At 68.4% G+C, this 19,511-nt stretch overlaps 3 protein-coding genes across 12 annotated transcripts in view; 1 reads left to right on the top strand and 2 right to left on the bottom strand.

Moving 5' to 3' along the window:
* The window catches only part of GRIN1 (glutamate ionotropic receptor NMDA type subunit 1), a 66,229-nt gene extending 63,111 nt beyond the window's left edge, over positions 1 to 3,118 (top strand). For 3 of the 7 annotated variants that reach the window (XM_075905397.2, XM_075905404.2, XM_075905401.2), the window contains one exon: positions 1,037 to 3,118. In XM_075905397.2, coding sequence (XP_075761512.1) covers positions 1,037 to 1,105 — 69 coding nt within the window. In that variant the 3' untranslated portion in view covers positions 1,106 to 3,118. The remainder of the gene's footprint in view (positions 1 to 1,036) is intronic. The other 4 variants (XM_075905403.2, XM_075905398.2, XM_075905399.2 and 1 more) reach the window with 2 other exon arrangements.
* Positions 3,119 to 6,830: 3,712 nt separating this feature from the next.
* Positions 6,831 to 11,846, bottom strand: LRRC26 (leucine rich repeat containing 26). The gene is made up of 2 exons (XM_075905730.2): positions 10,234 to 11,846; positions 6,831 to 8,781 (listed from the first exon to the last, which is right to left on the bottom strand). Exons 1-2 carry the CDS (start codon positions 10,841 to 10,843, stop codon positions 8,549 to 8,551), a joined length of 843 nt encoding a protein of 280 aa, XP_075761845.2. The 5' UTR covers positions 10,844 to 11,846; the 3' UTR covers positions 6,831 to 8,548.
* Positions 11,847 to 14,634: 2,788 nt separating this feature from the next.
* Positions 14,635 to 19,511, bottom strand: part of LOC112547246 (uncharacterized) — a 43,464-nt gene continuing 38,587 nt past the window's right edge. For 2 of the 4 annotated variants that reach the window (XM_075905644.2, XM_075905647.2), the window contains 2 exons: positions 16,648 to 16,737; positions 14,638 to 15,372 (listed from right to left, as the gene is read on the bottom strand). In XM_075905644.2, the coding sequence (XP_075761759.2) occupies positions 15,224 to 15,372; positions 16,648 to 16,737 (239 nt within the window). In that variant the 3' untranslated portion in view covers positions 14,638 to 15,223. Of the gene's footprint in view, positions 15,373 to 16,647; positions 16,738 to 19,511 lie in introns of all 4 variants that reach the window. The other 2 variants (XM_075905648.2, XM_089772918.1) reach the window with 2 other exon arrangements.

Here is a 19,511-nt window from a genome sequence, read left to right as displayed (position 1 = left end):
GGTCCCGCCGAGAGCACGCAAGCCACTGAAAAGCACTTGGATGGGCACCCAATCATTATAGACCCCACATGGCCTGGACAAGGCCTCAGCATCCCTGTCCCACACACACAGCCAGGGCGCTGTTGATTTGTACTCTGTTCAGGACAGACACCCGGCCCCTGGTTAGCGGGGGCAGGGCTGGGGGGGAGAGGGGTGTCTCTGAGACTGGATTTTTCTGTAAATAGCAAGTGAGGCCCACATGGCGGACAGGTGGAGGTGCCTCTGCAGGGCCTGGTTCATCGCCCTGTGGATTCACCATCCTTTGGTTTCCATGGGCGCTGGCTCGGCCCTTAGCTGTGGAGGAAGGTCCAATTGCACCGATGCAACAAGGAGCCGGGACTGATGGGCCCTGGCTGGGGTCCGTAAATGCCCTCAGTTTCCTTCTGGGTAACGAGGGCCCCCTTCTCGGAGCTGGGGGGGTTGGTTGGCAGCCAGCGGCCTGGGGGGTCCACGGCCAGGAGGGAGCGGATCAGCAGAGAGGAAGTCTGCCTGTTTGCGAGGCCTTTCCTTGGGGAGGGAGCCGTTCGGGGCACTAGCCGTTCCTGCCCCCGAGAGGGGTGGCCTGTGCAGCAGGGAGGGGGCGGGAAGGGGCGTTCCCCAACCAGCTCTCGCCAAACTTGCACAGTAGGAAAAGCAGAAACCAAATTCCGGGCGGCGGCCTGGGGCGTGTGGGCGTTTCTCACGGCTGAGTCCCGGGGCACGGAGGGGATGGCGTGGGGCAAGGAAACTGGGGGAAATCAGGCAGCCCCAGGCTCCGTGACCCCAGGTGCTGGCTCCCCTTGGTTCGCTCCAGACTCGCTCGGGGAGCTGCCGTGGCCCGTCAGCACGCGGCTGCCTCCGGGGCGCTCTCCTCCGCGCACAGCTGTAGGGACTTGGCATTGACACGGAGCCTGGGAGCCAGCCTGTAGGGGCACCTGTGAATGCGCTGAGCCGGGCAGGCCACCGCCAGGGCTGCCTGACACCTGGCTCTCCCTGTCTGTCTATTTGTCTTTTGCAGCAGTATCACCCCACGGACATCACCGGGCAGCTCAACCTCTCCGACCCCTCCGTCAGCACGGTGGTGTGACCTCCCGCAGCAGGGGCCACGGGGCCCTCCGCGCAAGTGGCCCGGCCCAGGACTTCCTTTGCAAGGGACGCAGCTGGGTCCTTAGCCGTGAGCCGACCGGGACGCCTCCTCCATCCGTTCGCAGTGACTCCCTCCTCCAGCTCCCTCCCGCCCCGGGCCTGCTGGCACGGACCGCCCCGGCTTGCCCACGGGACCGTTCCGGAGCGGGACGGGCGGGCGCTCCCACGTCGTGGGGTTTCTGTGCTCAGCGCTGCCCCGGGCTGCGGAGGAGCTGGGATGAAGCAGGCGGGGGCGGCTCCTGCGGAGCCCACGGAACAGCAGCAGGCGAGGCCGGGAAGGCGTGGCTGGTTGCACCCACGTGGCAGGGGGAGGGGAGCATTTGCTGCGCCCTTGTTTGATCCCAAGCACGTGCATGGAGCAACCTAGCCTGGGCCACGGACGTCACCTGACACAAGAGGACTGCGCCGGGGTCCGGTAGCACTAGCACTGCTGGCCCCTCCGTGCAGCTCCGCATGCGACGGACGCGCCTGCCTCTGCTGGAACCCGTCCTTTCGGGGAGCCGTGCGACCCGCCGGCGAGACCCGGCCCCTGGCTGCAGCTGGGACGAGCCTTTTCTCCGGCTCTCTTCATGGCCAGCCGACGAGAAAGCCCTCAGCTCCCTATTCGCCCACCTCTCCTGCCTGCCCCCGGCTGCTCACACGTTAGCCGCCTGGTTTTAGGTGGCACTTGCCGGATGGGTCACACCGGTCCCGTCTCCTCCCCCCCTCGGCTCCCCCGCAGCTGGCCCCCTCCATGCAGCTCTGCACAGGCCTGGCTGCCGTTGGGAGCGCCTCTCACGCCGCCGGCACACCAGACATTGGGAAGGGCCAGGCCACGCTGCCGTGTTCCATCACAAGACAGGGCGGCCCTGGCCCCGGGCACTGGCAGACGCTGGCTTGGCTCCAGGATCACAGGCTGCTCTGTCCTTTGGCTTTGCCCCAGCACCTCCGTAAGCCACGTGTGTCCCGGCCAAGGGCTGGCAATGAGACGCCCGGACTTTCTGCCCAGTCCCCGCCACCGGGGAGCAACGGACGTTCCTGCTGCATCCCCCGCAAGCGCTTCTAGCAGTGCAGGGTGGCCTCCCGGTGCTGCTGCCTGGGTCCGCTGTGAGCCGTGGGCCCGTGGCAGGAATCCACCCGCCCGGGCAGGATCCAGGATCCAGACCCACCGACCTGAGAAGGGAGCTCACTTCCCGCCCGACCAGGCCTCCCTGGAGCTTGCAACAAGCGCTCCCAGTCAGCCTGGCATCGCTATGAAAGGAGACGGGACCTGGCCCACCCATGGTCACCACGTCACCCCCACCCAATGGACAAGCTCTGGAGGGGGGGGGCGCAGAGGGACCTTTGCCCATGCCCAGCGTTCTTGTCTATGCTCTGCCCAAGTCGTCCCGCCCAGCTGTGCCCGTAGGGTCAGCTCCTGGCCCTCCCTTTGTGCAGGCAGTGGGGAGTTCCCGCGGCCTGTGAGGCCGGCCTGGGCGCCCCGTTGCAATGTTCCCAGCAGCTGCACAGCCGGCGGGCCCTCCCCGTGTACAGCGTGTGTGCACAGCGCTCTGGCTGTCTAACCTCCTGCATGTGGAATGTAGATTCGTTTTCAAAAGCCTGTCTGCAGCGGGACACTGAAACGCCGACCTGCCCGGCTGCCCTGCCCGGTGGCCTGGCGTAGCAGCAGCTACCTCCCTCCACCACAGGGAGGGGGGTTAGCCCCCAGGTTGGTGGCCCTTGCAGAAGGAATCGGACTGTACAGTATTTTTTGGGTCCCTGGACCATACCCACAGGTGGCTTAACGCGGCATCTTGCCACGGGCTGCAGCCACGCCCCTGAGGCCAGCGGGGTGAGGGCCGTTTGCCCCCTGGGGGCCCGCGGGCCGCACTGCGTATACTGTGATGTACTGTAACTGAACACTGTTTTGCAAGCGTCGGGTAACGTTCGAACTGGCCCATAAAGAGGTTTAGTCCAGCGCCTAATGCCTCCCTTCATTTGTAGCCAGGCCACCTGAAGACCCCGCCAGCCAGCCCAGCAGCTGCCACCAGCTCTCGCCCGCTCCTGGCATCACTGCCAAAGGGTTCCCAGATTAGCGACCAAAAGAAGGGATGGAGCAATGCAGCCGGGGATGGAGCAATGCAGCTGGGGATGGAGCAATGCAGCCGGGGATGGAGCAATGCAGTTGGGGACGGAGCAATGCAGCCGGGGATGGAGCAATGCAGCCGGGGACGGAGCAATGCAGTTGGGGACGGAGCAATGCAGCCGGGGATGGAGCAATGCAGCCGGGGACGGAGCAATGCAGCCGGGGACGGAGCAATGCAGCCAGGGATGGAGCAATGCAGCCGGGGATGGAGCAATGCAGTTGGGGATGGAGCAATGCAGTTGGGGATGGAGCAATGCAGCCGGGGACGGAGCAATGCAGTTGGGGATGGAGCAATGCAGCCGGGGACGGAGCAATGCAGCCGGGGACGGAGCAATGCAGCCGGGGATGGAGCAATGCAGCCGGGGATGGAGCAATGCAGTTGGGGATGGAGCAATGCAGTTGGGGATGGAGCAATGCAGCCGGGGACGGAGCAATGCAGCCGGGGACGGAGCAATGCAGCCGGGGACGGAGCAATGCAGCTGGGGATGGAGCAATGCAGCTGGGGCAAAGCTGGCAGCAGGTGCTGCCTAAGGCAGCACTTCTCAAAGCTTTTGGCCCGTGACCCACCCCACTGAACACAGACCTTTCTGCGGCCCACCCACCAACCACCCATGATGACAGCATGGGTGAGGAGGGTTGGGGGTCTGGCCGGGAGATAGGGGGCAGGGGAAGGCTGAAGGTGGGTGGTGGGAGGGAGGGAGGGAGCAGGGGAAGGCTGATTGGGGTGTCTGGCAGGAAGGTGCGGGAGGGACATGGGGAGCCTGGGAGGGAGAGTGCAGGAATGGGGTGGGGGTGCAGGGCCTGGGTATGAGGGGGTGGGGGGCGTTTACCTGGCTCCGTGCCTCAAGTCACTCCCAGGCACCGCCCCTCCTCTGCTTCTATTGGCTGTGATTCTGACCAATGGGAGCAGCAGGGAAAGCCTCCAGGTGAGCTGTTTCCTGCGCTGCTGTTCCCAGTCAGTGGGGGTGGGGAGCAGCAGTGCATGGAGCCGCTTCCTGTCCGTGCATGCTGGAGCCGGCCTGCGAGGCTCCCCCCCCCCCCCCGCCCCCCCGCAGCAGGAATCCGGCGCTGGTGCTCCAACCTCGTGGGGGCATGGCTGAAATGCCAATGCTGGCGGGGAGGGGGGCAAGCCCCTCGCCCGCAGCCCACCTGCAAGACAGTCCTGGTGCTCAGCCCACGCTCGGGGAGCCGCCCCCCTGGAGGGGAGCCCCTGCGACAGCGTCAATACAGGCCCCCGCGCCGGGGGGCCGAGCCGGAGCTGGCTCCGCAGGGCGCATGGAGCCCTGCAAGTCGAGCCACTCCCAGAGCTGCGGCAATGTGGGTCTTGAACCCCGGCGATGGAGCACAGCCTGAGCACCGCTGACCACAGCTGCACCCAACCCCGGCCCCTCCGGCCCCGGGCCTCCTGCTAGTCAGCTACAGCGGTTCTGAGCCCGGCCACCAAGTCACTAGCCGGCTGGAAGCCAGGGCAGGCAACGGGCCACATGCCTGAGATGAACACACCGGAGAGCTGGACGGGCAGCCCGCCCCGCTCTAAGGCCGCTGCTCGCCGCGCAGGGGAGAGCTCCTGGGCCAGAACGGACCTAGCCAGCAGCCCCAAAACACTCCAGCTGAGAACTCCACCATTTCCGGCTGCTGCCCTCCCCAGCCCCCATCACGGCATGCAAGGGCCTGGCAGGCTGGGGCCTTGGTCCCGGTACACAGGGGTGGGGGCTGGGGCGATGGGGGAAATCTCACCATTGCAGCAGGTTTGCAGCGTCCTAAGGGGGTTGGTGGCTTCTCAGCCCAGCTGGTGTCAAGTGATGGAGGGCTCTGACCCCAGGACACCCAGCACTGAAGATCCGCCCCAGGGGCTCAAGCTCCGCTCTGGCTGCAGGGGCCCTGCCCAGCCAGCACCCCGGACGGAACCTGGCCTTTCCTAGGAAATAACGGGAGAGCTGGAAAACTCAGCTCTGGGCGCAACGAGCCAGGAATCCTGCCCGTGCTGGGGACCCGCACTTGCTGCAGGACTGAAGTCACATTGCGCTGGCGATACACAGAGGCACCGCTTCTTCTTGGCGCTCAGAAGTGCATTTTGCACCCCTTGGCTGGAGCGACTTGTCACGGTCAGCACCCTGCGATAGCCAGGTCCCGACCCAGTCAGGGTTTTGGAGAGGAGAGGCAGGCCTTGGACCGGGGGGCCGGATAGGGGAGGGACGTGGCGGACCGTCCAGAGCACTTCCGGTCAGCCTGCTCCAGTAGCAAGCAGGCTGCAGCCAGCGCGTCCAGGGAGAGGGGTTAGTCAGACGCAGGGACAGACGAGTCCAATGGAAAGGCAATGGAGGGGGTGGTGAGGTCTTCCTGAACCTGGTACAGCTCTGGGGTAGATGCAGCCTGTTACCTAGGAAGCCACCTAGGAAAAATTCAAATGACACCCAGCTGCTTAGCAGAGCGCCCACAGTCCCGCTTCCTCCCCCCGACAGCAGCATGTGTTTCTATTGGTGGTGCCCATTTGCACATGCCTAGGTGCACGTAACAACGTTTATGCTGCATGTGGATGGAAAAAATTAGAGGGCCCATTGGCTGTGAGGACGGGCGCTGAGCCAGAGGGACCCAAGCATGGTGCACGCTTTGGGACACGGGCTGGGCCCTCGGTGTCATGGCTGGTCTGGCTAACCCAAGAGCAGGCCTCCCTCTGCCTCTCAGCAGCCCCTCGGTTGCGCTCCTGTGGTGCTGGAGATGGGCTAGTGGGCGCCACAAGGTGCCCAGCAGAGCCTGAGCCAGCACGGGCCAGGGAGTTTACAACCAGGGTGCTAGGGCCCACTGGAACACATGCGCAGCTAACACCCTCCCCCCCCCAAGCTTTGATTGGCGGGGACTCGACATCTACCCGCTCCCAGCTCCTCTGCTCTGACCCGTCCTGGCACCTCTACCAGCCACCAGAGGGCAGCAGGCGCCTCCATCTCCATCTGGGGGGGCGAGGCTGGTGCCGCTGGGGGCTCAGCGGCAGTGCAATGTGGATCCCGGGGCAGTACCCCGTGGGGGCAGGGTCCTAGATTCCTGGGCCAGCAGGGCCATTGGGGTGTCTGGTCCGAGCTCCTGCCCAGCCTGGGACAGCGAAATGCCCCATACGGAGCCTGCGGGCCACCGGCAGCGATTTCACAAACTCCAATCATGAGTCGCAAATGGCTGGTGCTGGAGGCGCTGCCACGGCTCTTGCTAAATGGTTCATTCCCCTCCAGCCGAAAACGTGCACCCCCGTCTAGCTGCCCCGCCCAGCCATCGGCTCCGCTTGGGCCCTGCTGCGCACCCATCGCTAAATCTGCATGCCCCACGCGGATACGCAAACACGGGGGCCGAGTCGCTTCTCTTTGGCAAGCAGGCTAGAAGGGGTGCCGGGCACCGGGCGCTCCAAGGCAGGCGTGCCAGCCCTAGTAAAGGCCTTTCTGGCCCCCTCCTCTATCAGCAGCCTTCTTGACCGGAGCGCGCCGATGCCAGCCGCAGTCGCACCAGGGCCAGGCTAACGCAACCGCCCGACTCCCGCTGCTACAGAGACGGACGAAATAACGAAGCGACCAGGCTGCATGAGACAGAGTCAGTGTTGCCCCTTGACATTAAGTCCATAAATCATCGTTAGAAAGGCTCCCCTCCAGGCGTTCACAGCCAAGGGCCCCCCCCCCCCAGCTTGTCCCTGCCCCCCGGCAGGGGAACAGGAACCTGCGTGCCAAGCTGGAGAACCACAGATCTCTGCATCCCTGGACAGGAGCGAGGCCCCCTCGTCCCGGGGGTGAGGAGTGACTGGCTGGGGGGGGTCGGCCCCTGACGGGATGGGGTGCAAAGGGAAGGGGTGCCAGCTGAAAGCCACCCAAGGCCCCAGAAGGGTGCCAGGCCTGTCTCATGCCAATTCCAGCTGCACCTGCTTCTGAGCAGAGCGTGGTCAGATTAACACCCCCCACCGCCACCCCATGGGCACACAGAGCGGCTGAGAGAGGCAGTGTTCAGTAGGTGCAGTGGTGAGGGGGGGCAGCCTGCACGTGGGGCAGTGTGTGAGGCCAGGGCAGCAGGGCAGGGGAGATGGAGGCCCTAGGGCCGTAAGGGAATGGGTGGAGACAGGCTGCTGTCAGATAACAAAACTACTACGCACGCCTGGCGGCCGCACTGCATCCAGCAAGGCTGTGGGAGCGGGAGAACCGTCTCTCCTTGCCCCCTCAGCGTGGCCCTGGCAAGCGCCCTGGGGCCACAGCTCTCCTGGGAAAGGAACCCATTTTCCACAGGCGCTGGAGAGCCCCTCTGCGGCACGACCGCCTGATCAGTTGGCCACCCCGAGGCTGGGGTGCACCCGGGCTCTGGGAGCACAGGCCGGCAGGAAGCGCTGGAGCCATGACTAATCGGTTTGCCGGGCAGCCGTCCCTGGCCTGTGTGCGCCCTGGCGCGCTCTCCGGGTGTGAACGTGGCACGCTCGCCACAAATGGTCTCCACCCAGCACCCTTCTTAGGAGGCCAGGGGGCCGGTTTTGAACCAGACAGTCCAGTAGTGGCGCTTTCTGTTCGGGAAACAAACAGAGACAATAGAACTGTCCGGGAATTTCGAAATAAGCTGGAATGTCGATTGTGATGGAATGTCGAGTGTGATGGAATGTCGAGTGTGTCCGGTATTTCTGCTGAAACCGTTCGGCGTGCTCAGGCTCCCCCACCAGCAGGCCAGCGAGGCGGCGCCAGCGAGACGGAGCGCGCTGCAGACCTAGCGGCACTGCTCCAGCGGCCCGCGCCAGGCTCCTCGCGTGCCGGCCCAGTCGCGTTAGCCGGGAGCGGGGTCGCCTGGGCACTGGGCGGGGCAGGCCGGGAGGCGGCGTTGCCCTTCGGCTAACGCTGCTGGCCCGCAATGCTGGTGACGCGGGGGGGGAGGGTCCATCTCCGTGCGGGGGGATCGAGCAAACGTGCGGGCAACTCAGGAAGCAAAAAGGGGCCTGTATCCTCCGGGGTGCTGGTGTGAACTGGGGCAGGGGCAGAACACAATGGGGGGGTGTCTCAGCCCATGCCTGGGGGTCGCTCGCTCGCTGGCAGGCCCGGGGCGAGAGCTGGAGGGCCCGGGGTGCTGCTTGCCGGAGCTGGCCAGCCCGCGCACATGGAGGGTGGGGGAAGCCTCGCTAACACCTCGGGAGCTCCCGTTGGTTCATTGCTGCCGCTCCAGGGCGACAGAGCAGGCTCGGCAGCCCTGGCCACCGGCCTGCGGGACACAGCCAGCCCTGGGCCGCTCCCTGGCCCGCCAAGCTCCTGCAGCCAGGCTCCGGCCCCGGGCGCCTCACCAGCTGCGGCGCTGCCTCTGCAGGTGGTCGGCGAGCACGGCCAGGGAGCCGGCCAGGAGGCAGAGGAGGACGCTGGCCAGGAAGGAGGCCGGGCCGACGAGCAGGAAGAAGACGTAGTCCCGGGGCTGCAGCGCGCCGGCCTGGCAGCGGCTGAAGGACTCGTTGCCAATGGCCAGGAGCGGGAACTGGTCCAGGTGCGCCGGGAAGCTGCACGCGACCGAATTCTCGTCTGCCGGAGAGAGGCACAAAGCTCAGGCCGGGCCCTGATCCCTGGAGGCAGCAGCACGTGGGCGGCCGCTGGGGGGGCTACAGGCTGCTGCCCACACCGGGGAGGAAGGGCAGCCCCGGGGAGGGGGGCAGGGCAGGGCAGGGCGGGGTGGTAGCAGTAGGGAATACCTATGCCCCTGCCCCGCCCCTTCCCTGAGGCCCCGCCCCTTCTCACTCCATCCCCCTCCCTCTCTTGCTCGCTCCCCCCCACCCTCTCTCATTGTCACTGGGGTTCGGTGCAGGAGTGGGAGGGCTCTGGCTGGGAATGAGAGTTTGGGGTGCAGGGGGGAGGCTGGGGCGGGGGTTGGGGTGCAGGGGGGGAGGGGAGGGTCCTGGCTGGGAATGAGGGTTTGGGGTGCAGGAGGGGACGCCGGGGCGGGGGTTGGGGTGCAGGGGGGGAGGGGAGGGTCCTGGCTGGGAATGAGAGTTTGGGGTGCAGGAGAGGACGCCGGGGCGGGGGTTGAGGTGAAGGGGGGGAGGGGAGGGCTCTGGCTGGGAATGAGGGTTTGGGGTGCAGGGGGGAGGCTGGGGCGGGGGTTGAGGTGCAGGGGGGGAGGGGAGGGCTCTGGCTGGGGGTGTGGGCTCCGGGATGGAGCTGGAGATGAAGGGTCTGGGTACAGCAGGGGGCAGTGTGGGAGAGGAGGGGCCGGGGTACCGGGTCTGGGGGCGGGGTATTGCAGTCGCTAGGTGGAGGTGCAGCCAGGCGGCTCTCGCACTCGCTGCTCCCGTTGGTCATGGCTCCCAGCCAGGGGCAGCAGAGGAGCCTCCCATCTGCCCGTGTGCCCGGGGGCCCTTCACCATTCCCCAACTGCCCACCCTTGGCTGGGCCCCGGGGCCGTCCCTTGGCCTAGGAGCCAGGGCGGGGGCCCCTCCCTCCGTCAGCCCGAGTGTGGCTCCCTGCGCACCGTGCCCCGCCAGCCCGGCCTTGCTCCTGTTGTCGCCAGTGCCAGGCCCCAGCGGCTTCGTTCAGAGGCGCCATCGGCCCACGTGGAACGGGCGTGTGCCACGCAGCCACGTGCCCAGCTGCAGGGGGAGGGGCACCCGAGGGAGGCCACTGGCCCAGGCACCCTGCCGCTGGCCGACAGGCTGGAATGAGTCTGCCCCGTCTCCCAGCCCTGGGAGCAAGGCACTGGAGTGGGGCGAGCTGGACACGAGCGCTCGGCGGCAGGAGGGAAGCGAGACCGTGTCCAGCCAGCCAGGCCCTCCAAGTGCACAGGGGTTGGGCAGAGACTTCAGCCTGGCTCCCTGGCCTCCCGGGTGGGGCTGCCCCCCCGCCGGGCCCACGGCTCGTCTCGCTGGCCCGCGGCCAGAGCTCGGCGAGGGAGAGACGGCAGCCCGGGGCCTGGCAGAACCGGGGGGAGCGGCGGAAAGGGAGCCAGACTCGCCCACGAGGAAACCCTTCCGCCCCCCTTACCTCGGAGCGTGTCCCGGTGGCCCAGCAGCCAGAGGAGCAGGGGCTGGATGTCGCAGGTGCAGGCCCAGGGGTTGCCGTGCAGCGTCAGGGCGCGCAGGGCGGGCAGGCCCCGCAGGACGCCGGCGGGCAGGCCCCGCAGGGCGTTGCTGTGCAGGGACAGCTCCTGCAAGCGGGGCAGCGCGCTCGGCACCTCAGGGGGCAGCTGGCCCAGCCGGTTGGCTGCCACGTTGAGGCTCACCAGGCCCGGGAAGGGCAGCAGGGTCCCGGGCGCCAGCACGCTGAGGTAGTTGTGGCTCAGGTCCAGCGCCCGCAGCGCCCCGAGCCCGGCCAGCGCCCGGCTGTGGAGGCTCAGCAGGAGGTTGCTGCGCAGGCTGAGGCTGAGCAGCGCTGGCTGGGCGGGGAAGGCGTGAGCCCGGAGCAGGGCGATGCGGTTGTTGCTCAGCCACAGGGCGCTGGCGTTGGCCGGCAGGTCTCCGGGCACGGCGCGCAGGGCGCGGTGGCTACAGTCCACCTCCCCCCCGGAGCAGCTGCAGGCGGCTGGGCAGCCGGGGCAGCGCGGCAGGCAGAGGAGAAAGGCCAGGAACGTGGCCGGGCCCCTCCCGCCTGCCATGCTCAGCTGCTCAGCTCCTGCTCCTCCCGTTCAGCCAGGTCTCCCGGGGCCGGACCCGCCCAGCCTGCCCGGCCCTGCTCAGCAGCCCAGGCGGGTTGGCGCGGGAGCCGGGCCGGGGGGTGGGCGGCGCCTCACCCGGACTCAGACGCCCGCGGCTCCTGTTTGCGCTCGCATTCCCGGGCAGCGTCACCTGCGCTCGGCAAACACCCAGCGGCTGCTCAAGGCCAGCGGCTCGCCGGGTCCGGGTGCCTCAGGGCGGAGCTGCACTTGCTTAGCAAATCTTTTCACAGGGCAGCCCGGGGCCTCCTCCCCCGGCTCCAGGGCGGGGTGGGCAGCCGTGCGGCCACGCTCCTGAGGGGCTGGCCAGACCCCCGGCATCCTACCCACGCCGCATTCTCCCCCTCGGCACTTGGCCGCTCAGCCCCAACCCGGCAGGGCTCTGACGCAGGAGCCTGGACCAGGGGCACTAGCCCGCGCGCTAACCACCAGGCCGCACAGCCAGCCCCCGCCTCATGCCCTCACACTGCCACTCAGTCGCTTGGGCCGGAACGAGAGGCCCGGCGCCTGAGCCGGGCTCTGCAGCCTAGTGGTCAGAGCGAGCACCCAGCTCCCAGGAGCGCCCCAGTCCCCCTGCGCCCGACTGGTTCAATAAGTGGCCACAGTGCACCAGCGTCACTAGGAGCGACTGAGGGGCCCCGCACCGCACTAGGCCCCCGCCAACCTCCCCTCTCCCCATTAGGCAGCCGGGTCTTCATGCCCTTGGGCTCAAGTTCGGGCCGCGTTCCAGGAGGGGGCGGCGACTGCTCCGTTTGCAGAGGAGACACGTCAGGGCGGAGGGTGCAAGTCCTGCATGGATGCATGCGTGGAGGGGAGTTAGGCGCCTGAGGGTTTCAGCGGGGGGAGGGGTGCAGTGCAGGGAGGTTAGGCACCTGCAGGTGGTCTGTGGAGGAGGGGGTTGCACTGGAGGGGCAATGAGCGCAGACAGCGGTGTGGAGGGGGGGGAGTTAGGCGCCTGCAGCGTTTCCATGGGGGACAGTGGGGGGGGGCGGGGCAGTGACACAGAGCGCAGCTGGAGGAGTGCAGGGGGGTTAGGCGCCTGCAGGGTTCCCACGGGGGGGTGCAGTGACACAGAGCGCAGCTGGAGGAGTGCAGGGGGGTTAGGCGCCTGCAGGGTTCCCACGGGGGGGGGGGTGCAGTGACACAGAGCGCAGCTGGAGGAGTGCAGGGGGGTTAGGCGCCTGCAGGGTTCCCACGGGGGGGGGGGGTGCAGAGACACTGAGCGCAGCTGGAGGAGTGCAGGGGGGTTAGGCGCCTGCAGGGTTCCCACGGGGGGGGGGGTGCAGTGACACAGAGCGCAGCTGGAGGAGTGCAGGGGGGTTAGGCGCCTGCAGGGTTCCCACGGGGGGGGGGGTGCAGTGACACTGAGCGCAGCTGGAGGAGTGCAGGGGGGTTAGGCGCCTGCAGGGTTCCCACGGGGGGGTGCAGTGACACTGAGCGCAGCTGGAGGAGTGCAGGGGGGTTAGGCGCCTGCAGGGTTCCCACGGGGGGGGGGTGCAGTGACATAGAGTGAGCTGGAGGTGTGCAGGGGGGTTAGGCGCCTGCAGGGTTCCCACGGGGGGGGGGGTGCAGTGACACAGAGCGCAGCTGGAGGAGTGCAGGGGGGTTAGGCGCCTGCAGGGTTCCCACGGGGGGGGGTGCAGTGACACTGAGCACAGCTGGAGGAGTGCAGGGGGGTTAGGCGCCTGCAGGGTTCCCACGGGGGGGGGTGCAGTGACACTGAGCGCAGCTGGAGGAGTGCAGGGGGGTTAGGCGCCTGCAGGGTTCCCACGGGGGGGGGGGGGGGCAGTGACACTGAGTGCAGCTGGAGGAGTGCAGGGGGGTTAGGCGCCTGCAGGGTTCCCACGGGGGGGGGTGCAGTGACACTGAGCACAGCTGGAGGAGTGCAGGGGGGTTAGGCGCCTGCAGGGTTCCCACGGGGGGGGGTGCAGTGACACTGAGCGCAGCTGGAGGTGTGCAGGGGGGTTAGGCGCCTGCAGGGTTCCCACGGGGGGGGGTGCAGTGACACAGAGCGCAGCTGGAGGAGTGCAGGGGGGTTAGGCGCCTGCAGGGTTCCCACGGGGGGGGGGGTGCAGTGACACAGAGCGCAGCTGGAGGAGTGCAGGGGGGTTAGGTGCCTGCAGGGTTCCCACGGGGGGGGGGTGCAGTGACACAGAGCGCAGCTGGAGGAGTGCAGGGGGGTTAGGCGCCTGCAGGGTTCCCACGGGGGGGGGTGCAGTGACACAGAGCGCAGCTGGAGGAGTGCAGGGGGGTTAGGCGCCTGCAGGGTTCCCACGGGGGGGGGGGTGCAGAGACACTGAGCGCAGCTGGAGGAGTGCAGGGGGGTTAGGTGCCTGCAGGGTTCCCACGGGGGGGGGGGGGTGCAGAGACACTGAGCGCAGCTGGAGGAGTGCAGGGGGGTTAGGTGCCTGCAGGGTTCCCACGGGGGGGGGGGTGCAGAGACACAGAGCGCAGCTGGAGGAGTGCAGGGGGGTTAGGCGCCTGCAGGGTTCCCACGGGGGGGGGGGTGCAGTGACAGAGCGCAGCTGGAGGAGTGCAGGGGGGTTAGGTGCCTGCAGGGTTCCCACGGGGGGGGGGTGCAGTGACACAGAGCGCAGCTGGAGGAGTGCAGGGGGGTTAGGCGCCTGCAGGGTTCCCACGGGGGGGGGTGCAGTGACACAGAGCGCAGCTGGAGGAGTGCAGGGGGGTTAGGCGCCTGCAGGGTTCCCACGGGGGGGGGGTGCAGTGACACAGAGCGCAGCTGGAGGAGTGCAGGGGGGTTAGGCGCCTGCAGGGTTCCCACGGGGGGGGGGGGGTGCAGTGACACTGAGCGCAGCTGGAGGTGTGCAGGGGGGTTAGGTGCCTGCAAGGTTCCCATGGGGGGGGGTGCAGTGACACTGAGTGAGCTGGAGGTGTGCAGGGGGGTTAGGCGCCTGCAGGGTTCCCATGGGGGGGGTGCAGTGACACAGAGCGCAGCTGGAGTGCAGGGGGGTTAGGCGCCTGCAGGGTTCCCACGGGGGGGGGTGCAGTGACACTGAGCGCAGCTGGAGGAGTGCAGGGGGGTTAGGCGCCTGCAGGGTTCCCACGGGGGGGGGTGCAGTGACACAGAGCGCAGCTGGAGGTGTGCAGGGGGGTTAGGCGCCTGCAGGGTTCCCACGGGGGGGGGGGTGCAGTGACACTGAGCGCAGCTGGAGGTGTGCAGGGGGGTTAGGCGCCTGCAGGGTTCCCACGGGGGGAGGGGGTGCAGTGACACAGAGCGCAGCTGGAGGAGTGCAGGGGGGTTAGGTGCCTGCAGGGTTCCCACGGGGGGGGGTGCAGTGACACAGAGCGCAGCTGGAGGAGTGCAGGGGGGTTAGGTGCCTGCAGGGTTCCCACGGGGGGGGGGGTGCAGTGACACAGAGCGCAGCTGGAGGAGTGCAGGGGGGTTAGGCGCCTGCAGGGTTCCCACGGGGGGGGGGGTGCAGTGACACAGAGCGCAGCTGGAGGAGTGCAGGGGGGTTAGGCGCCTGCAGGGTTCCCACGGGGGGGGGTGCAGTGACACAGAGCGCAGCTGGAGGAGTGCAGGGGGGTTAGGCGCCTGCAGGGTTCCCACGGGGGGGGGTGCAGTGACACAGAGTGCAGCTGGAGGAGTGCAGGGGGGTTAGGCGCCTGCAGGGTTCCCACGGGGGGGGGGGGTGCAGAGACACTGAGCGCAGCTGGAGGTGTGCAGGGGGGTTAGGCGCCTGCAGGGTTCCCACGGGGGGGGGGGGTGCAGAGACACTGAGCGCAGCCAAAGGGGCCTCACGCCTTTCACACGCTCAGCCCCCCCCCCCCCAAGGAGCCGCTTGCCAGGCTCCGCTCAGGCCGGGCTCCCAGCCCCACCCCGCGAGATCCGGGAGGGGAGGGGCCTGGCTCTGCAGGTGCCTGTGCCAGCCGAGGGCTGAGCCTGCATCCTGGAACTGGCACTTCCTTGGCCCGGGTGATCTTGGCTACGTTCGACTGGCCCCTTGGTGCAGCCCCTCCTGCCCCTCCCCTTGCGCCCTCAGGTGCCCCCACGTGGCCCTGCCCCCCCCCCGGCGGCCGCGCAGGGATAGGGGTGAGGGTGGCCGCTGTGCGCACTGGGCCGGGGGGCCGGTGTGCCGGGACCATCGCCCCTGGCCGCGCCCTTTATTGGATCCCACATGGGAGTCAGGCTGGCTCTGGGCCCTTCCCCGCCTGCCCCCCAACTCCACGCTGCCGGCCCCGCCCCACACACAGACCAGAGCCACGGGCCGGTTGGGAACGTCCCAGCACGTTTACCGCCCGCCGGCAGCACAAGGCCAAGGGGGGGTCGCGGCTCCGCGGGTCCCAGCCTCCCCGGCGCGCTCAGGGCAGCTGGCGGCTGTAGACGATTTTCGAGGCGTTGGTTTGATCCTGCTCGTTCTCCGAGGTGAGGCTGAGGGACTGGGACACTTGGAACTGCACCATGGACACCAGGGCCAGCTCCTCGGGGTCCAGGGAGCCGAGGCTGGAGGCTGGAAGGGAAGGGAAGGGAAGAGCGCGTGCTGCACGCCGCCCTGCAGAACACAGCAGGCCCCGTGGCTGGCAGCTGGGCCCTCCATGCACCGCTGGGGCCCGGGGGCAGCTGCCTCCAACAGCCGGCCGTGCACAGGGCCCTGCAACACCAGCCAGCTGCCCTGGGAGCTCCCATGAGATCCTTTGGGGCCCAGCCCCTGGCACACAGGGTCTACCAGGCACTGAGCACCCCCGGCTGCCAGCGCCACGGGTCCCTGTGGCACGTCCAGCCCAGCAGTCCCGGGTCGGACCCTGTCCCTGGAGAGGATCAGCTGCCCAGATCCCAGGCCAAGGGCCAACTTGGGTTTCTTCCTGCCCCGGCAGGCCTGGCTCCCACAGCCCCCGGCCATGTCCCTTGCGGGGCGCCAGGAACCAGGCTCCAGCCCTGGGACTGGGTGGAAGCCCCGGAAGCGCCAGAAAGAACCTGCGCTGGCTACTGCCCCAGGACTCCCCTCCGGAGAGCAGGGAGCTGCCCGGGGCTGGTCCTCCGCTGGCCATGCCTGGGGGCCGGGGGCAGCGAAGGCTTCGCTCTGGTGCCGCGTGACCCTGAGTAACCAGGAGTCCCGGCTCCCTGCGGGGTGGAGCCACCATCGGAAGAAACCCTGGAGCCTCCTGGCTTTGAGGGGCTGCCACTGGCCAATGCTCTGAGCCAAGGAGCGGGATGGCTGGAGCCGGTCCCCCCCCCCCCCGTGCTTGGGAAGGGGGAGCAGTTAGCAGATCTGCCAGCCCTGAAACGGGGCCCTGGCAGCACCCGGGGCCGCCTGTGACCAGCCAGCTGGGGTTGCCGGGGCCAGGCCCCATCTACACTAGTATTTAGCGCCCAGTCACTACCCCCCACTGGCTCACACACGACTAGGGCCCGGCCCTGCCCTGCCCAGAGGCAGCGACCCCGCAGCACACCCAGGAGGGGACAGACCCTGCACGCCTCGCTGTGCCAGACCACAGGCCACAGCCTTCACCCCCCAGGCCCCCGCGGGCTGGCTGCCCTGCCGCTCCCTGGCTGCTCGCTGGGGCTCTGCCTCCATGGCGGGGGGGGGGTGCATCAGGGCTTTGTGACCAGTTGTCAGCCAAAGGCGCCCCGGGTGCGCTCGGGGGAGGGGACAGGCGAGCCCAAAGCCGGACACGGCCAGGAGAAAAATGGAGCCGGGGGCGCCCCGGTGCCAGGCCTGGCAGCACGGCCTTGCCCGCCGTGCTAGGAGCTGGTTCCCCCGCCAGCCACGGGGCGGGGGACTCACCGGAGCAGAGGGGCAGGCAGAGGGAGCAGTTGCTCCGGGCTGTGGTGCGGCGACATGACTCCACACAGCTCTGCACGGCGACACCGCACACTGCGGAGGGAGGCGGCGGTTACACGGCACAGCGGGCACACGGCCGGCCCCTCCTCCCACCTGCGACCTCCCAGCCCAGCTGGACACGACCCCCCCAGCTGCCCTGGCCCTCTGCCCATTCCCAGGTGGGGGTTATACCAGCGTGACGGCAGCAGCCCAGAGTCCTTGCAGGAGCCTGCAGGGGGCACCAGCATCAAACGCCCAGCCCCCGCCCCTCCATCGGGGGCTCAGCCAGGAGGGGCAGCAGTCGGGGTGTCTGTCCCGCCCGGGGGGGGGCAGCAGAACGTGAGGCGCTAAGGAAGGGCGCCCGGGAAGAAGGGGGCTGGGGCCCGAATGCCGAGGGAGGCTCTGGCCGCCCGCAGCTCCGTCCCAGCAGGGCACTGAGTGCTGGTGCAGGCTTGAGGGGAGCGCCCTGCCGGCCCCCCACCTCCTCCCCACTTGTGGCAGCAGTGGGGCTCCGGGCTGGCAGAGGCTGCGGGGAGAGCCGGGCTGGCAGAGGCTGCGGGGAGAGCCGGGCTGGCAGAGGCGCCCCTGCGGAGGGGGCTTTGCCCGCAGAGGAGCACACGGGGCCCCGCTCTGCCGAGCCGAGCCAGCAGCGGTGCCTGGGGCGTGTCCTGGATGGGGCCAGGCCGTCACGCTCCGACCGGCCGGTGGTAGCCAGCCTGCAGCTCCGCGCACCACGGGCCCTGGCAGGGCACAGTCGCTCCCGTCCTGGCGCCGCAACTCGGCTGCGGATGTCTGGCCGGGGACTGCAGCGAGAGACGGGGCACTCGAGCCGAATGTATCGCTTCGTAGGCACCCGCGCGCGCACACGTACCTCCACACACACCACATGTGCACACACAGCACACAGCACATGCACACACAGCACATGTGCACACACAGCACACGCACACACAGCACATGTGCACACACAGCGCACAGCACACGCACACACACCACATGTGCACACACAGCACACGCACACACAGCACATGTGCACACACAGCGCACAGCACACGCACACACACCACATGTGCACACACAGCACACGCACACACACCACATGTGCACACACAGCACACGCACACACAGCACATGTGCACACACACCACATGTGCACACACAGCACACGCACACACACCACATGTGCACACACAGCACACACACCACATGTGCACACACAGCACACAGCACATGCACACACAGCACACGCACACACACCACATGTGCACACACAGCACACGCACACACAGCACATGCGTGCACACATATGTGCATGGACACACAAGGCATGCACCCCACCGGTACACAGGAACACTCGCGAACATGCTCGTTGCAATGGTAACAGTAACCAGCAGCCAATCCTGCGGGGGGGGGGGCAGGTGCCCAGTTGGGGGGCGGGCGGCGCAATAATGTTCCATAGGGGCCACTCCAAACATTTGGCAAGTGGCCAAGGGCTGCACTTTTCTACAACTCTCATGGAGGGAGTCTGGGGGGGCGTTTGGGTGCGGGGGGGGGGGGGGGGGGGGTCTAAGCTGGGTCAGGGATGTAAGACTGTCCCGGGGCAGGGGACTGGGATGTGGGGGGGTACAAATGGGGGGTGCAGGAGGGAGCTGTGTCCTGGGGCGGGGGGGGTACAAATAGGGGGGTGCAGGAGGGAGCTGTGTCCTGGGGCGGGGGGGGTATGGGGGGGTGCAGGAGGGAGCTGTGTCCTGGGGCGGGGGGGGTACAAATAGGGGGGGTGCAGGAGGGAGCTGTGTCCTGGGGCGGGGGGGGTACAAATAGGGGGGGTGCAGGAGGGAGCTGTGTCCTGGGGCGGGGGGGGTACATGGGGGGTGCAGGGGGGGGTGCAGGAGGGAGCTGTGTCCTGGGGCGGGGGGGGTACAAATAGGGGGGGTGCAGGAGGGAGCTGTGTCCTGGGGCGGGGGGGGGGCGGGGGGGGTACAAATAGGGGGGGTGCAGGAGGGAGCTGTGTCCTGGGGCGGGGGGGGGGGGGTGCAGGAGGGAGCTGTGTCCTGGGGCGGGGGGGGTACAAATAGGGGGGGTGCAGGAGGGAGCTGTGTCCTGGGGCGGGGGGGGGGGGTACAAATAGGGGGGGTGCAGGAGGGAGCTGTGTCCTGGGGCGGGGGGGGGGGGTGCAGGAGGGAGCTGTGTCCTGGGGCGGGGGGGGTACAAATAGGGGGGGTGCAGGAGGGAGCTGTGTCCTGGGGCGGGGGGGGTACACATAGGGGGGGGGGGGGTGCAGGAGGGAGCTGTGTCCTGGGGCGGGGGGGGTACAAATAGGGGGGGTGCATAGGGGGGGTGCAGGAGGGAGCTGTGTCCTGGGGCGGGGGGGTACAAATAGGGGGGGTGCAGGAGGGAGCTGTGTCCTGGGGCGGGGGGGGTACAAATAGGGGGGGTGCAGGAGGGAGCTGTGTCCTGGGGCAGGGGAGGGGGTGCCCGGTGCAGGCTCTGGCCAGGAGGCGCTTACTGTAGGCCGCCCAGCGGACCCTCAGGCAGACTCCAAAGCTGCCACGGCCCCACACGCCACTCAAAGCAGCTGGAGCCAGCGCGTGGGGCTCTGCTGCCCACGCCCCTGCAGCGCCGGCTGGCTGCTTTCTGGCCAATGGGCACTGCGAGGGTGTGGCTGGGGCGGGGCCGTGCACCGACACCCTCCTCCCTCCACAAGAGACACCCGCTGGCCCCACGTGTGGGGCCGCGCCAGGCAGGGAGCTGCCCGGGGGTCCCGCTGGGCCGGAGCCGACGTTCGATGGGCTGGATGCAGCCCGTGGGCCGTACTGCACCTGCCCATG

This window comes from Pelodiscus sinensis, chromosome 23 (assembly GCF_052426305.1).
Source record: "Pelodiscus sinensis isolate ZL-2025 chromosome 23, ASM5242630v1, whole genome shotgun sequence".
NCBI lineage: Eukaryota > Metazoa > Chordata > Testudines > Trionychidae > Pelodiscus > Pelodiscus sinensis.
Note: the sequence above shows the minus strand (reverse complement) of the source record. Positions and strands in the feature narration are given on the sequence as shown.

What these genes read in the sequence shown, in the direction of transcription:
- LRRC26 (XM_075905730.2), bottom strand. Translation starts at nt 10,843, where the DNA reads ATGGCAGGCGGGAGGGGCCCGGCCACGTTCCTGGCCTTTCTCCTCTGC. An exon ending in CCACCGGGACACGCTCCGAG is followed by an intron (nt 8,782 to 10,233) that starts GTAAGGGGGGCG and finishes TCTCTCCGGCAG; the next exon opens with ACGAGAATTCGGTCGCGTGC.